Source organism: Triturus cristatus, chromosome 11 (assembly GCF_964204655.1).
Source record: "Triturus cristatus chromosome 11, aTriCri1.1, whole genome shotgun sequence".
Lineage (NCBI taxonomy): Eukaryota > Metazoa > Chordata > Amphibia > Caudata > Salamandridae > Triturus > Triturus cristatus.
Window position 1 is genome coordinate 1155997783 of NC_140594.1, and position 18351 is coordinate 1156016133.

An 18351-nucleotide genomic window follows, 5' to 3' on the forward strand; every position below is an offset into this window, starting at 1 on the left:
AGGCAAGAGCAAACAACCCTGGTGGACTCCAGTCCTCACTTCGAAGGCTTCTGTGAGTTGCCCTCCATGGACTATCTTGCAGGTCATTTTCTCATCTGAGTAACTGATGATTCTTACAAGGTTACCTGGCATGCCATAGGGGCAGATGAGGTTCCAAAGGGTCGCTCTGTCCACGATGCTGAATGCCTTCTCCTAGTCGAAGAAGTTGACATAGAGGGGGGAGCTCTATTCCATCGACTGATCAATGATGCTTGATGCACAGTGTGCAATATGGTCTGTGCAGAATCTATCTTTGCAGAAGCCAGCTTGCGGAACTCGCAACGGATGGCCTACTTGTTCCTTCGTTCTGTTCAGGATGACTGTTGAACACTTTCCCTGGGGTTGATAGAAGAGTTATCCCTCTGTAGTTTGCATAGTTGCTCAGGTCACTTTTCTTGGAGATCTTGGCGACATATAATTTCTTTCAGTCTGATGGCACCTTTTCCTTTTCCCAGATCCTTCCAAACATGGAGTAGAGCATGTCTACTGATATTTCAAGGTCGGCCTTCAGTGCCTCTGCAGGAATATGGTCAGGTCCTGCCGCCTTCCCGTTTCTCAGATGTTTGATGGCTTGCCGTTTCTCTTCACTGGTTGGTCTGCTGCCATCGATTGGCAAGTCACTGTCAGCGAGTTCTATGTCTGGTGGAGACTGTACCACAGGCTGTTTCAGAAGTACTTCAAAGTGCTCCACCCATCTTAGTTGTTGGCCTTCGTAACCTATTATTCTTATCCCAGCTCCATTTTTAACAGGTCTTCATGGCTTGCTGCATTTGCTGGAGTTTTTCCTTGTTAGCTCGTAAAGTTCCCAAGTTTCCATGGTTTGCTGCTTCCTGGGCTCCTGTGGCAAGACCATCAATGAATATTCACCTGTCTGCTCTTAATCTTCTCTTTGCTTCCTTGTTGGCTATGGTATATTCGCCTTGAGCTTTCGCTTTTTATACTCTTGTATGGCTGGTGTTGACAGCAGCTTTCTTAACCTTTGTGTCTTGGATTTTGTGGAGCGTCTCGGTGAAGATCCATTCTTTATGCTAGTGTTCCTTGGGATCTAGTACTCCGGCGAGGTTAACGTCAATGTTTCTCTGATCTTGTGCCACTGGCCTTCTACTGGGTCTCTGTTGTCCTATAGTTCTTGCAGGACTTGAAACTTATTACAGAGGGTGACTGAGTATGCCCTCCGTTTCTGTGCATCTTTGAGGAGGGTGGTGCTATATCACTGGTGTTGGTTTGTTGGTTCCATCAATGCTTGCTTTAGCCTCGCCTAGACAAGGTGATGGTCCGACGCCATGTCAGCTCCTTATCACTCTTATATCCTGCAGGGACCTTTGGAACTTCTTAGCAATGCGGACATGGTCAATCTGATTCTTTGTTGAATGGTCTGGTGGCGCCTATGTTGCCTTGTGTACTTGTGTGTGTGGGATTACACTATCACCTATCACCAAACAGTTCAGGGCACAGATCTGCGAGCCTTTCGCCACGCCATTCTCGTTCATGTCGCCAAGGCCATGGTTGCCTAGGACTTCTTCATACCGGTGTTGTCGCTTCCAGTCTTGGCAATGAGGTCCCCTATCAGTATGGTGAGGTCTCTTTCAAGGCATTTCTCCAGGATGTACGGGAGTCTGTTGTAAAACTATTCTTTTTCCTCTTCTTTGCTGTCATTTGTAGGTGCATAGCACTGCATAACATTCAAGTTGAATTTTTCTTACTTTGTGCAGGAAGTCGCTGTGATGATTCTAGACCCTGAGCTTCCCTTCCAATCAGAGCTCTGTTGGCTGCTGACGTTCGCATCAGTGCTACTCCGAGTATGTGGGGAGTTTGCTTCCTCGTGTACAGAATACAGCAGCATTCCTCCTGGAGCCAATCTTTTCTATACAGACTTTGTCCATCTGGTCTTGCTGATGCCGTGCAAGGCAAGGCTGTATTTTCCATCTCCGCTGCCACTTGGGCTGTCTGGTCTGTCTCACACATGGTACTCAAGTTCCATGTCTGTATGTTGATGGTCTTGGTCGAAAGCAGGTGATCAGCTGTATGGCTTCCAGGGATCTCTGGCTTTCACCACAAGGCGTCATCGCTCTCTGTGAAGGAAATTCCTCTTCCCTAAGGCGGGGATGTCCTTTGGTTGACGTTTCTGTAGCTAGGATTTGTTTTTTTTTTTACATGGTGTGATAGCTCGCCCCACGCATAACCAACAAAAGACTGTCACACACTATTTCTCAAAGCACTAAGTCCGTTGCTGCGGACTTGTTTCTTTGATGATGGGTGTGAAATGATCAATGGCACTTTACTTTGGTAACGGTCCTGCAAATGCATACAATCTTCCTTTCACCAAGAGTCAACGTCTGTTGAAAGCCACTCTAAACACAATTGGTAACTCAGAAGTCTTTACAAAGTCACCAGAGGGCAAAGGAGCAGTTCCAATGGCTCCATCGACACAAGGAAGTAGGAGATGATGCAAGTCAAGTCTCTGTAGCCATTACTTGTCCTTCAGGAAAGACAAACTCCAAAATAAACCAGAAGGCTGGGTGTTTGAGTGTCTCCTCCCACCCAGGATCAAGGGAGGGAGGGGGAGGATTGCACCCATTAGAAAGACCAATGTCAAAAATGAACTGCCACGGCAGTAATGTCTGGAGAATGTACGCACAGATATACAAGTGGCTGCCACACAGATACCCATAAGTGCGACCCCGCCCTGTCACGCAAATATTAGAGGGCAATAAAGGCAGAATGGGCCATTTCCTGTTAGAAAACCATGTACCTGTTTCTTGGACTGGGGAAATCCCACACACGGCTAGAACTCTCTTTAATATCTTCACAACATAAACACACAAATACTAAGCTTTTTCACAGTTAAGTCTGTGAAATCTCTTCTCTATTTTAGAAAGTTGAGGCAGAGGACAGAACAAGAGCAGATGAATATAGTCATAAATATGGAATTAATGGATTGTTTTGTATTGTGCTGGCTTGCCTCCTTTTTAGGTCTCGCTAGCGTGGCCGCACACATGCGCAGCTCGCTCGGCGAGATTGAATGTTTTTGAGGAATTTCAGTAAAGGGCTTTGAGCCCTGCCCCTCTTTTCCATTGGCTGGCATCACCGTTTATGCTAAACGGTGGCCAGCCATTGGAAAAGAGCTTTCTATGTCACCTCCCTTTGGCTTTTTGTGCCGGCCCACTTGGACTGGCTAGCCTGATTTCTTTCTGTCGTGAGGGATTTCTCATCTTAATAGGGCCATGTGTTTAAACACATGGCCCCATAAAGACAAGAGATCGAGGCTTGTTTTTATTCTTCCATCCATATTTAGCATGGAGATCTTTTGTCACGGTGGCTATAGAGATTCCTTAGTCAAAGAGGGCAAGCTTCTCTTCAGGAGGAGGCGAGCAGAAATGTGAACTATCGGTTTGAGCGTGTCTTCTCCACACGATGAAAGCAGACTGCCTCGTAGCGCTGTGGAGGCTTCTCATTCAACGCTTGCAGCCCCGGGTCAACCGTTCTCGCAGCTCTTGAAAGCAGGTTTGAGGGGGTAGGGAGCGGGGAAGGCACCCGTAGACTGTGCAGCATCGCTGAATGCGAGTGAAATGCGCGTCTCCCTACGGAAAACGACCTCACAAGCAGTCGGGCCTCTAGCGCCAGCCTTGATTTTCACAGTAATAGGAGCTCATAAAACCTGACAAGGGATTTCTCATTAGAAGTTGCAGTGCCACTGGGGATGGGATTGGAAATCTATTTATATAGCACATACAACCCTTATGAGGCATTAAAGCGCTCTCTGGCAGGTATCATGCTACTGCGTTACTCAGAGTTAGTAGTTAATCCAATGATTAATAATTATTGGCGTAAAGGTGTTGTTTATTTGTTAGTCCTATGCTCTCTGGAAACCAACCCATTTTCTTGAGCTTTTGGTGAGGGGTGGGGGGCTATACATTAATAGGAGTTTGGTGACCTTATTAGACTGACTTCATGCAAGTGGGATAAGTAAATATGGCGGGGGAGGTGTCAGACTGCAAGGAGAGGTTACACACAGGGAGAAGCTGTGATTTATAGGTGCAGTGTGCGTAGCAGGTGAGGAAGGCTAGGTGTTGCAGGGGTGGTGACTTAGAAGAATAGTTTAGGATTCCTAAGGAGGGACTCTGGTGGTAGGCTTGTAACAGAGTAGGGGACGCTCACAGGCATTGACTGACAGGATGTAGTGTAAGGAGAGCATCTTTCAAGTAAAAAAGGTCGGACGGAGAAAATCTCAAGCTGTAAATCTGGCACATTTTATGTCGGGGTTTTTGGAAATATGGAGGTAAATAACTGCAGTCTGGGGAGTTCTAAAAAGTAGCGAAGAAAGGTTGAAAGTTCATTACCTATAAGCAGGAAATAGAAGTTCTTACTTCTTACATTGTTCAGTTTGGCTGTGTATGGTGTTGATACAGTAACAATCTCCTGAGTCCACAGCTTGCAGGGAGGTTACAGTGGAAAAGGGCTATGTGCTCTCTCTCCCCACCTCCTATCCCTCCCACACACTACTTGCCCACCCCCACCACCCCTACAAGACACGGATGCGGCAACCAAAAGCAAGAGGAAATGGCCCGGCCGTCTGTTTCCCTGCTATTAACGCTTGTGCATTTATATAGTGCGGGCGGACAATAAGTGATTGTAAAACAAATTACAAATATTTGCAGCATATTGAGCCTACCCTGAGGCTAGAACACTGATCTACATCTCCCAAGTCCACAGCTTGCACGGAGGTCACAGAGGAAATGGGATGACTTATTGGCAGTGCCCTCTCTCTCCCCACCTCCTATCCCTCAAACAATACTACTTGCCCACCCCCACCACCCCTACAAGACACGGATGCGGTAGCCATAGCGAGATGAAATCACTCGGCTTCCATTAGCCTCTGTGGCTTTATTTGCCAAAAAGAATGAGCATGAAGGTGTATACGTATGCGATTATGCTGTCAGTGGCTTGTCCGTGCCTTTATGCAAACTTCCTTCAATTATAGCTCATCCTATTAGGAGTAGTTCAATTAAAAACTCGTGTGAAATGCTCGTCTTTGTTGTCATTTTATTGCCCCAACAAAGAAAGACAAGCATTAAAAATGCAATAGGTCTCGCCTTTCATCAAGTTAAAGCCATTTGCTTTACTATACAATACCATTAGCAAAGCAAATGGCTTTAACTTAATCAAAGGTGAGACCTATTGCATTGCAAATGCTGGTTGTAACTTGGCAGTGCTGGGTGCAGGTATGGGTTTGATGCACCCATGAGGCCTTAATCTTTGGAGATGGAGAATGCTGATCAATTGTATGCAAAATGTGTAACGTAACAACTATGAACAGTCGCCAACTCATGTCTACACCTGTTGGGTTTCATCCTTTCATACTAGGGTCATGGCATGACTTCCAAGGTGTTTCACATTGTTACAAACACGTCTTTGCAAATGCTTATCTGCCAGGCTTTTAGGAATGATGGGACACAGATTTAACTTTTTAGTTTGGGCGTCTGTATGTTAAAGATGAAGGCCTAGTGCATATGATAGTTCTGGCGTTCTTGATGAAATTGGTCTTCCATCATCTTTAAATATATCGGGTTGAGGCTCAACCGCTTAGAAAATTGTGTTGTATCTAGAATTTACTGTTTCAGAAACGCTTACTCAGCTGGACTTTCTCGGGAAGGTGATGTAGGTTGATTTTTTTAGATTCTGGCACGTTCGGCAGCTTGACTTTAGATTCTCAGGAACTTCTGGATTTCTTCCTTAGGAAACCAAATGATAATGTTTCAATGATCCACTCAGGAGAGCACCAAGCAACTCGCTCTTGGAGTCATACAAACTCCTAGGATTTTATGGATGGTACAGGCGAGCGTCTATCTTCCACGTCCCCTGCCCATGAGAACAGCAGCGTAATCGTGATGGGAACTTTAAAAACATTTTAGTCTCGGTCGCATTCAGACAGACACTGGACAACAGATGAGTGAAAGAATGATGGCACATCTGGCAAATCCAAAGCTGATCTGAGAGAATATCTGACAATCTCAGAGGGAAAGGGAGGTCAATTCTCACTGCGAGCGTGACCTTTGAACACGAAGCAAGCTAGGGCTCAATGCACAAGTCCTGCAAGTGGAAATGATGTAGACTAGAAAGAGTTCCTTCCAGACTAATGGAGACAGAAGCTGATGAGGGGTGGCTGTGGGTACAGTCGCTGGTAGATCCCCTTGACGGCACCCTGGTGATGGTCTTTAATGTGGTGGAATCATTGCCGCTGTAGATGTAAACCGAGCCATTAACGTGGCCGAACAAGATGCCTTGCAAAGCCCAGGAAACTTCAGCTGCTTTCCAAAACGTTTTGGCAGCGCAGAATGGCACAGCTAGAGGCGGTTTCATATTTGTCCGTGAGGTCATTAGCCTTTGACCCCCCAAAAAGTGCCTATTTTCTAAAATCAGTTTTTGATCTTCTGCTTTCATTTCATAAGAACCAAGAGAACGTCTTCCACGATCGTCTGCAAAGCTAAGCGAGAACTCATGAACCACCCAGATTACAACGGCCTTTCTAAAGCTACTAATGGAAAAGGATAGCGACCGAGGCAGGCGGTAGCCCAATATATCTTACAAGACTAATGTGTTTGAAGAAGACAGATCGTGGTCTACCGCCCAGAGAGACTGATGGTCCATTGACTCGTTAGCCCATTAACTTGTCTGTAGTTACATGTTCTAATTGTCATGCTGTACTAATCAGAATTGTATTTTAACTATTATTTTAATACTGCTGATTACTGGAACATTTATCATATGAAATTGTTACGAAGGAATTGATGGGTTTTTTGACTTCTTAATTTATTCTTTACTAAGTGGGTGTCTAGCTGCATTCAATCTATTCATCACCATCTGCTATAAGCATTGAACACTTCTGCTACTCCCTTAAACATCTCCCTCAAACAGCTGGACGGGGCTAGTCAAGCTCCAGGATGACCACAACGCTTTGAGCTCTTGCGTGACTTTCTCTTGGGGCCACATTTGTCAATTTTCCTCAGTGACATGAGCAGCACATCTCACCCAGGATGCGGCACCGAACAAATAATGGAAATGGAGGAAGCTGCAGCTTGAAGGACAGCAAAGGGGTGCGGCCTCTTTATGAGGCGTGGCAGCTGTTGTCTTATAGATGGTATTATGACACTCCTGAGTAAAGTGAATCCATAGCAGCCCCGGGAGTGTCAGGTGATTGAAGGTCTGAAACAGTTCTGAGACTTTCACATTGAAAGCCTGCAGCTCAAACCAAGTAGCATAGGCCTACGGCGCCTTGTGAGGATGGTGGTGGGGTGTGGCACTGAAGACATCTCAGTGATCTGACAGCAGCTGACGCTGGGAGCTCTTCCGCGGACATGATGATGGCTGAGGGGTCAAACGGACAGATGGCTCAATCTTCTGGAATCATTTACCAAGAGGTTGTTCTTGGGAATCCCATGTTGAACTTGAGAGATGCTTCCGGATTATCTTATTAGAAGATCACCATGCCCGCCCAGGAACAAAAAGGAATTTTTCAGCACTCCATCCCTGGGGAGGCTGCGGGCACAGGGTACCATAATGTGACCCCGCAATGCCGGCCTAATGCCAGGAGAAACTGTCATGTTTGATATGTAGAGAGACATGCAGATATTCTTCCTGGACTGTGGCTCAGATGGTAGCGCCTCGTCAATTCAGAGTTTGGAGTTTCGTGGCCTGGTTGTAAGAGTAATACTCCGAGAACTGACAAAATAAGGCAACAATAGAAGATTGGTCGACATTCTATCTTTTTTCATTGGAACCCAAAGTGGAGGCGATACAGGACATAATGTGAATGAGCAGAGTGAGGGTTCTGGCTGAACCCCCCCCCCATGCCAATTCCATTTGTGCCCATTATCGCAATCGGCATTAATGGCAAAGGGGCACAACATGAACAGTACAGCTTGGCACGTCGACTGCAGACACAGCTTCTCAAAACAGAGAGGCGCTCACTAAAGTGCCAAAAAAGAAAACGGAGTAGTCTCTGTACAGCATCGTTGCGCTTCTCTTCGCAGATCTGTTAGTAGCTCTCCAGATGAGGAGGATAAAGAACGCATTTTAAAGTAAAGGGGCCCCAGGCATTAACATGGCACCCTGAAAAGTTATGGGTCATTGTTAAGAAGGCAACAAGGGTTTTCACCCAACCAGAGGCAGCACAAGACTTTCTAACATACACTTATCGCATGGGCGGCTTCTTGGGCACAGGCTTGTTAAGCTGCTTTCCTTGAGTGCTGAGTGCAGTCACGTTGTGTTGAGGTGGCCTTCATCTTCAATGGTGATGGGATCCCCAAACCCTCCTACTCCCTGCTGACCTTGGGGCCACTTTCTCAGTTGGTCTGAAGGAGGAGATTGTGACTTGGGAATATCAAATCACTATTCATGAAAACATAAATGTATTAATGACTCCCTACTGAATGTATGTTCTCTTAGAAAAGTGGAAAATTATTTTATTTTTCATATTATATGCATCGTATATCCTAGATGCAGTGACTTAATAAAACTTTCAAACTAAAATAAATCTCCCACATACAACGATTACTGGCAGTCTACAATGGAGGAGTTGAAAGGAAGCATTACCTTCAGATAGAACCCACTCATTACCACACAAATCCATCAAACGGTAAAAGACATAGGAAGCATGGCAAAAGGGAGCTCGGGCAGCAGCTTTCTAATGATAGTCAAAGTCTTTTTGGAAACGGATGAAACAGGATCGGGGTCCTGCGGCATCACAGGAGTATGAGGAGCATTGGTGTTCCTCGCCACAGGACACAAAGAGGCATCTATTATGAACATTTTTCCACCTAGGAAAGAGAGAAGCACCTGTGAATTGCTGACTGGTATGGATGCTCTCTCACGGGATGTGGAGAGCCAGGATACCTTTTGTCATTTGTTCCTAAACAATTGGTCAGTTGCACTGGTTAGCATAAACTGCAAGCCTGGTGCAAGACTCAAGTGCCACATGCACCTGCAGTGTGGAAACAGTGACTGGCAAAAGCCACTTGCAATCAAAGGGCGTTCTGGAAGCATTCATTCACCACAAAAGAGTAGGAAAGCAGCCTCACTTCTGAGAGCACGGTAACAAAGGAAGGAGCTAAAGGGCATTGGTGGCTCGCCTGCGTAGCACAGATACATAACTTCCAGTATCAAAAACTAAACTGTGAATGAGACGCTGGAGCGACTGACACTCGCAAGTGGCAGAGAAAAGAATTTGCACAACATTCCATACCCCAATTGCGCTTTACAATTTTAGAAAAGGCATCAGTAGCGTCAGGGAAGGACACATCAAAACAGCTTGCGCGAAGGGAGACATTCTGGATTAAATATCTAGATACTCTTATTCCCAAAGGCCTCAATGATAAACTTGAAATGATTTGTTTTATATGATTGCGTATACAATAGTTTTGATATCATGAGGTGCGACTGTTTCACTGTACAGGAATTTTATCTTTTTAGTTAGTTGTCCATAAACTATAATTGTAATTCCACTGCACGCAAACATAGGACAGTTTCATTACCGGGGTACATCATTGCATGTTATTCAATACCACATCACATTTTTATATTCTTAATATCACTGGACCTCTTATAACCTCTATTAAGGTTTAAAAACTGAGCATGAACACTTAGCAGGATCGGATACAGGATGAGCAGATGTCTTAAATTGGATATTTGATCAATCAGTCATACTAGTTTTGTTAGTACACAGGTAACCACTCTGATTCTCAAATACCCGATGGGTTAATACACAGCAAGGTAACCATTTTTCTGAGGATTGGTGTAGACTGTTCACTTTTATCGGTATTGATGCATACATAAACGTTAATATTGAGTAAACTTCGGACTCTGCCCAAACATTTTATGTAATTGGTAATATGTGAGAACTAAGGAAAATAAGGTTTTGCTAGATGGAATTGAGCGGGAAGATTTGGTGGAATATAGACTGTGTTCCGGCGACTGCATTTGAGCAGCTAAATAAAGTTTTATTGCAGAGTGGCTGGTTTTCAAGTAGAAAAGCACCGTAATAAATAGGAAGCAGGTTGTGTCGGTTGCACTTGGTTAATAAAGTTCTGTTGTTGTCAATGCTCTTTACTTTCAGAGCGCTTGAATCTGCAAGTATAAATAGACAGAATTGGGCAGTAGTCTGTTCTCCATTTCATTTCACATCAGTTACGGCACGACGCAGGGCGGTTTCAGTAGAGCAGGGGCACTTGAATTTTGTCGTGCACACAAGGCGATCCGATGGGTAAGATCATAGCAGATAACGTTTGAAGTCTCTGGAACTCTGAGACTCATTAACGGCGTGTCATGTATGTTGTGTCTAAGGCCGTTTTAAATTTTTTTGTTTAGATTCAATATGAAGGCGGAATAAGTGGTGGGAGACCTGAGCCACGGTTGGTCACTTCATTAGTAAGTCTCTTGTTACACATGAACGATAGTGGCAGCATCACCAATGCAGTTTTAAAAGGGTGACTGGAGTCGTCTTGTTCACATTGCAGATCCTTTGGATACCTCACATTAGGCATTTGAGTCAAGGTAGGCTAGCCCTTCGCGGTTGCAGTATTGGTTATGCATGGCACTAATGGGGATTCACTTTTTGTTACTTTGGATAGAATTAAATGGCTAAAATATGGCGACACGGGTGCGTTGGCTTTACTGATATTTCCATTTTCATTCTCCTTGTTTGTTCTTCAATTCGCTCATGTTTCTGGTAATATTAGCACCGCCAGAATGTGCGCACTTTAAATTTTCACTTGCTTTCTTTTCACTAATTCACTTTGATGTTCGCAGGCAATGGGACTTTGAGTTTGGCATACCGTAATGCACATTATACTGAGAATATTGATGGGGTTTCTATGATGTTTTATTGATTGAATGTTTGTATTTGTTCCGGTTGACTTTCATTGTCTCATTTCTCCTATTAACTGTGCCCCTGAAGAAGGGTTTTGCTTAACCCAAAATGCATTGGGGGCATCACAAGAAACATATGTGTTGAACTTTTTTATTGTTTGACACTTTCATTGAATAACGTAGACTTGTAATTTTGAATAAAAGCCACATCAGGAATGTATGCTTCTCTACGGAGTTGTTTACATGTGTGAATATGAACAATAGTGAACATAAATCTATATGGTTTTGGTGAAAATGATGTACTTTTGTTTTATTTAAATAGTATAAATATGATATACTGTTGAACCCTCAGGGGTCATTGCACAGTGCGCTTCGTTTAAGGTGTGTCGTTATCTGCACACTGAGCCTAGCAGCAGAGGAAAGAATAGAGCACACGGCCTGCACCTGAAGCAGCATCTATAAGATGACAAACGTGTAGGAGAAATGTCCAATGCAAAGCAAATGCGCATTTTGTAGAACTGTGACAAGACTTGCAAAATAAAGGAATTAATCAACAAAATATGGCAAGAAAATAAGGGTCATTTATGAACTCGACTTTGAAAGTCAGCTGAGCTCTCAGCATCTATACTAAGCCGGTCAAACAGAATAAACTTCTTTAGACTTACATCGTCCTCTTTGGTAAGATCAAACTCCCTAGAGCTGTCTTTGAACATCGCCACATGATGGGGACCTTCGCTCAACGTCACCTGAAAGAAGAAACAGACAGGATTGTAAAATGACCAATTTTCAGCGGACTTAATCTGCTCCAGTCGGCCCACCACTGGGAGATTCTTCAGAGCGGGGCCAACGCACTTCAGGTCTTATCTTTAATATTCGTCACACAACAGACATCTCATGCACACACTGGATATGCATGGGCTTGGAGCCAGTTTCTTCTCACTCGGGTAAGTGTGCCCTGCCACACTTAAAGCCAACAAAGTTACAGATGTCACACCGTAACACAGCCTCTTTTAATACAACAACAAAGCAATAACCCATGCACGATACTTGACCTAGATAGGTCCCTTTTACATACATACACACTCACTCACACACCCACTCTCACACACACACACACACTCACTCACTCACACACCCACCCACTCATTCTTCACAACAGGCTCCTGATTGCAACACCCTTCCCTCTTCAAGTTATCTCTCACAACAGACATCCTCACCACCCTATACTCATTTTGCACTTTGTCTCCATCTCCATCAACCACACTTCTCATTCTCTGAACTAACTGGCTTGGCATGTACAGATCTTTTTTATTCTCTCAGAGGGTATGATGTGTATAATGTCAAAACTTTCCGTGCTATTTCCAATGCTTACCATTCTTTATCGTGCCATTTGAATCTCTCCTCCAAGGCAGCGTTTCCCCACTCCGCTATCATTGAAGTAGACATTTTTACCATCTGGATGTTAGACATCTAGTATGTTTGCACCTTGAGCAGAACGTCCTTGATTGTGGCATGTGGAGAAGAAGGTGGTCCCAGCACTCTCCTCTTTACTTTACCCAATCATTACCTGCAGCAGCAGTCGCCGTGGCACAGTCCTCTGAGTCATGTACCATATCACAGTTCTCAGGATGATAAAGCGACGGCTTGCAGAATACCACCCAGTTCTCCAAGGGCCTCTTTCCCATTCAGAGTTTAAAAGCCTCAAGTGTTAACCATTATCCTACTCAAGACATCCTCCCTCTTAAAAACATTCCCTATAACCTGAACTACTAATATTGCTATGATAGGTGTTTAATATATTTCACCTATGTCCAGTTAAACACACTTGTACAATAAGATGCCACAGTACACCATCACTCACGGAGATGGTCCAGGTATATCCAGATATGCCCTACCCCAGGACACCTGTGGAAAACCCAGCATATGATTAGATATGTAGCAACAGGCTGAATATGATGAATGCAAGCACATTCTAAACATTTCCTAACTACTCTCTGAAAGATTGTTGTTCCCGGGACAGCAGTAGTCGAGCCGCACCCTCCACCTTGAGAACCTCATGAGCTATTGTTATCAATGCTCTTGGTTAAACTTTACAGGCCCTCTAGTGGGAGTGTGAGCAGAGCTTGGATCAAGAGCAGTACCACGGTATGACCCACTCTTATGTACAGAGTCCCAAGGCTGTACGTTGTTTCACAGAGGCAGTGGCAGCCAGAAGTTGTTCTCTCTCCCCTTTGCTTGTTCCCCATGCACTTCTCTTTCGTCCTCTTCCCTCTGCTACACCCACTCTTTGAGCTAGGCTTCGTGTGTCAGGTTTGGAGTCACGGGCTGGTTACTAGTCACACGTGTGTGACGTAGAAGCACTCGCTTCATTGTCCCAACTGTCCAGTCTCAGGCCCCTGCTCAGTTTGGTTTAGAGCAGCTTAATTGGGATTGAGCGATGCTCGCCTTACAGTGACATAGAATGACTTCTAATGTGTACTGGGTGCCATACAGCAGCTAGAATTGTTCTGATATTGGGCAACCGCCCCAAACCCTGTTGCATTCTTGCAAGCTCTGTAAACTTCTCAGGTAAACCACCTGTTAAGGATGATGCTGTAGGAAGGTGGATATCTGACTATGGTTACCCCCAACTTTTTGCTTAGTGTCTAGCTGGTTTTTCGACTTAGTTGGCCTGAGATCCTGCCACTCAGGGTCTCAGGCTGTCTGCTCTCTCTTTAAAATGGACTCCATGTACCCTAGGTACATAACCAATTGGTAAGGATCACCTTATTGGACCCTGTACAGTGTACCCTAGGTACCCAGGGCATAGGTGTACCCTAGGCCTCCCAGGGGCTGCAGCATGTATTATGCCACCCCTGGTCTGGCCTTCCAATCAGACACAACTGGCTGATCACTCAGCTGGGGCAAGGTCGTGTAATCACCCCTTGCTTAGATATAGTATGCCTATATCTACCCTTATATATAGACACATGTGTACCTATCAGTCACTCCTATGGCAGGCCTTAACAATCCTGGAGGCAGAGTGCTTGGTAACATGTGAGATGGTGCTCTAGCATGAGCTGAGCCTGTCTGCAGCTTTCTGAACCATGTCCTTATAGCTGTTCTATGATATAGCCTACCATATACTCTTAAAGTGCCTTATAATCTTAAACGGTTATGGTAACTATGGTTTGGCTTTATCAAAACATGTCGTGTAAGGTGTCTAACACTTTGGAATAATACCCCCATACCATTTCTGGTGATGAGGATATTATTCCTCCCTTCTAGAGGAAGAGACATGTTAAAATCCTACTTTGCTGTTTAACTCTAACCAAAGCCTCAGCATCACAAAATGGATGCTGCTGCCACAGACACAAGTCTGACCCCCTGCTGCTGGGAGTGATCCTGGCAAGGGAGGCTTGGACAATAGGTTTCCTGCTTGGGGAGGTGCTAGCACCTCCCCAGACAGCCTTTAGTGTATTGGGGCAGGGTGGGCTGAAAGGAATGAGACATGCCTGGGGCACACAAGGTGTTCCTTGCATAGTCCAGTTCAAACCGGCACTGGGGCACTCCAGCCCCAGCTCTGGCGCGAAACTGGACAAAGGGAAGTGGGTGTAACCACCCCCTCCCAGGTCCCACCCATAAGGCGTGACCTAGCAGGTATCCCAGCCCCCCAGATTAGTATAAGAGTGGGAGTTGGGCCTCAAGACTTTAGATTATCCTGAACCGGCAAACTTGAACAGAAACTCTGGACCTTCGACATTCGACGAAAGAAGAAGACTGAAGAATCTCCCTTGTAGCCAAGGATTGGCTACCCTGTGCAAACAGGCACCATCAAGAGACTACCCTTTGCTTTGCCCACGTTCTACGAGGAACCGACTGCAGAGCCCGACCAGAGCCTTGACTTCCAGACTTCTCCGACCCTGATCCACATCCACAGCAAAGCTGAGATCCGTGGAGGCGACGAGCGACGTGGGACCGGCTACCTGGGAAAAGTGGCTAGTAACAAAGCGCAGCTTCTGAGGCACCCTCGAAGTTGTGCACCGGGGATTGAGAAGCCCCAACCCCAAGCACCATCTGCACCGAAGATCAGCCCCCCACACTCCACGAGTCCTGCGTGGGGCCCTTCTGCATTTTCCTGCTTGCCGCGTCTGTCCGGTTGCTTGCCCGCTGGCTAGTGGCCTTTGTGACGACGCACCCTGAAATCTTCGGCGCTGGTTTGGCTCCTCCAGACTGGCTCCCGCTTCTCTGCAAAGAAGAAGCACCCCAGACCTTCCTGGTCTGCACCAGAAGCAAGTCCTTCGTTCTTCGTGGGTTCCGCTTGCCAAGGCTTGGTGAGTCCTAGTCCAACTTTGACGCCGCCGACAGCAAGAGCCTTTGTGGGACAGCTCGCCTCCTGGTCCTGGTCGTCCTCGACGCTTCCTGGTCCTCCTGGCTGCAGCGACAAGCTTCACCTTCACCTGCAATCTTCACGACATCGCCTGGTTCCTTCCTGGTTCCACGTGGTCACTGGCTAGTGACTTTGACTCTGTCCCTTCTGCTTGCAGGTTTCCTCTCTTCTTGATCCCAGCCTTGGGATCCACCGGACACTCTTCACTGACTGCCTGTCAGCATCTTTCTTCAGGCATCCATAGGAGTCGACGACGAAAACCGACGCATCTTCACCCCTATGCACCCGCAGCCTGTGGGCTAGGTAACTTGGGTACTCCGGTGCTCATCAGGATAGTGACTATCCTAGTGTCTAGTTTTCAAGTCTCAACTTCCTAGCTACTCCGGAAGTGTCCTAAATCTACCGTTTTCTAAACTGTACTATTGCTATTGACTTTTACGCATTACGCGTGAGTGTTTCCACTCTGCACACAAATCCCGTGGGCCTCCCACTTCCTAACTAACGCTAGTGTAGTGTAGCCCCAGCGATTCCCTAGGCCTAGGCCTATTCTATTTCCGTGACAGTGGTCCTTATACCACTTACTTAGTATATGGTTTGCGTGGCCCCTAGGGCCTAACTGTATTACTTACCTGTGTGACTTAATGTATGCTTAAATAAGACTGTGTTGTACTTACCTCTAATCTCATAAAGAGTGCTGAGGGTTTGACTAGAATAAATACACTTTATTTTATATATATATCTGTTGTGGTGTCCTTTCATTTGGTATTCAAGGGATTATATATGGTATCACAGCTGGCTTCACATGCCATTCAGAGTTTAGCCTAAGACTGCTCTTGTCCATGCTACCACTAGGATAGCTGGTCTATAAGGTTGACTTTACAACCAATCACCATAAGGGTATTTGGACTGATATAAGGTGTACACTAGAACTAGTGACATCATACATCAGGCCAACTTCTCACAGATGCTGCTGCTGGTGGTTCTAAAGAGTCTAAGAATCATCGCTGTGTAAAATGTTTGCCAACAAAATATAGTAATCTATAGCAACCCAGCATGCAAGGCATGTGAATGCATTTGCGTTGTCCTGTGCTGAAACCTATTCAAATGTATTTTTAGAAATTTCCGTAGCATCCTTACAAGCACTGTTTGGATCTACAGCTTCTGCACCTAATACTCACCCACTACCGGTCATATCTTGCCATTTTAGAATCTAACACATTTTATAGACCCAGGTCAAACGGCAGCAGCAGAGTCTTTAACATTTGGTTTCAAAGCAGACACGTTTGTATCCTAAAAGGTTGTTGGGGAGCAGAGACAGATCTGTGCATGTTTGTCTGCTCTACAAACATGTGGCATGTTACAGACAAAGCAAACACAAGGAGATGATGGACGGAGTGTTGAACATTGCAAGCACTCACCCCCAGTCAACTGATTTGCGTTCAATCCATCATCATTCTTTAGCTCACTCAACCACCCCAGTTCAGACATGGCCATATGCAAATCAGTTTGACCCTGTGCCTCATGGGAACAGTGCAGCCCGAACTTCCAAGTCATGTCTTCCCTGGACCGGAAACAAGCCTCTTGGGACCGGTTTCTGCCTAATCAGCCGTCATGAGCCAGGCTAGCTTGAATCCAGTGGCAAAGTGAGCAAGGGCCCACGTCTGGGCATACCCTGCCGACTTAGGGCGAAAAAAGGAAAAAAGCAAACACAACTCGACTTTGTAGCCCCGAGTGTGGCAAGGCGGTACGTGCAATACTAAAATCCCTTGTGCACTTACTCGAAATGGGATGCCACAGTGTAAGATTTAGTCTTGACACTAAAAGCTCGGATGTGCCTACGAAGTTTAGGCTTATGGTGAATAAGCAAGACAACAGGCTTACCTGAATGTTTTCACTTTTTCAAAGTAGGGATCCTCCACCAAAGACTTCACTCTACAAGAAGTTGGAGTCAAATGACTTCTGGCCACTACACAAGACACATTAGGAGACAAGGGGCAACCTCTATGGAGTCAATCTCGTACTCTGAGGGCATAGCACGGGTTTCTCCCTCGGGTCAATCTTTTTTGCCCACCAAGAAGGGGGTCTCAACTTCAGTATGTTTCAGTATCAACATCTTACAAGTAATGTCTATTGTTGTGTGCTGGTTGGATGGCAAACAGGAAGGTTAGCCCATGTGATTGCCAACTTTCACAAAGAGAGGGAGTAAAACTAGAAATATGTTTGTTTCATGGAAAGTGCCCAAGGGACACCACAAACTACAAGACGTAGCACAAACACACAATATGTAAAATTCAACAACATGCCAAAAGCTCCTCTGCAGTCAACCCCTTCTTCAAACATGGAATACGAGCCGACACAAAGAGCATGAAGCATAGGTTCCGGACAATGAAATCCCAGGGTGCTAAAGAAGATTATGGGGTTCTGCCAACTTCTACTGATGTATTTTGAAACTTTTCAAAGACTATTCTTTGTTCTATTGTTAGGGGGCAGGGATATGCAATTTTGGGAAAATCAGGCAAGCTCCATGCTGGAAGATGGGCAGAGCCCTATAATTGCAAGGGGCGCCACAATAGCGCCGTGAAGTATAGCCAGTTCTATCTCCATGCGCCTCGCCATAGCATGGGTGCGGATCTCCCTCTGCAGTCTGGAAGAGAAGCCTTCATTGCGTTATATCTGAGGGCAGGGACATTTGGTTTTGCATATGTACATGCCTCTAACCTCCCATGTCTCACAATAGGACCGATGCCTTCGTCTCAGCGTAACATACATGCATACATACATGTGTAGGACACACAGTTGTCGCTCAGTGTAGAGAAGCTGGTTTATATCCAGGTGTGAATCGGCCGCGCACCTCGCAGCCGGGCTCAGCCTGGGATAGATGTCTCTTTCCTTGACCAGTGCTTGGAAATTACCTTAACGGGGGAACGTGTCATCATTTCTCCGGACCCACGAGGAAAGATCCGGGCCTGTGCAATCATTTCTAAGACGCTGGTTTTTCCGGCACTCTGATCTCCTACCACAATAACCTGGGAAATAGATAAATTATAATGAAAGATTGTACGGGACATTACACCGCAGTA

At 45.6% G+C, this 18351-nt stretch overlaps 1 protein-coding gene across 6 annotated transcripts in view; it reads right to left on the reverse strand.

Annotated features, from left to right (window-relative positions):
• The window catches only part of OPA1 (OPA1 mitochondrial dynamin like GTPase), a 428917-nt gene that overhangs the window by 281061 nt on the left and 129505 nt on the right, over positions 1–18351 (reverse strand). For all 6 annotated transcript variants that reach the window (XR_014970881.1, XR_014970880.1, XM_085635800.1 and 3 more), the window contains 2 exons: positions 18184–18297; positions 11568–11648 (listed from right to left, as the gene is read on the reverse strand). Coding sequence is in view for 4 of the 6 variants with exons in the window: in XM_085635800.1 (XP_085491926.1) it covers positions 11568–11648; positions 18184–18297 (195 nt within the window). In the remaining 2 variants the exon portion in view is untranslated. The remainder of the gene's footprint in view (positions 1–11567; positions 11649–18183; positions 18298–18351) is intronic.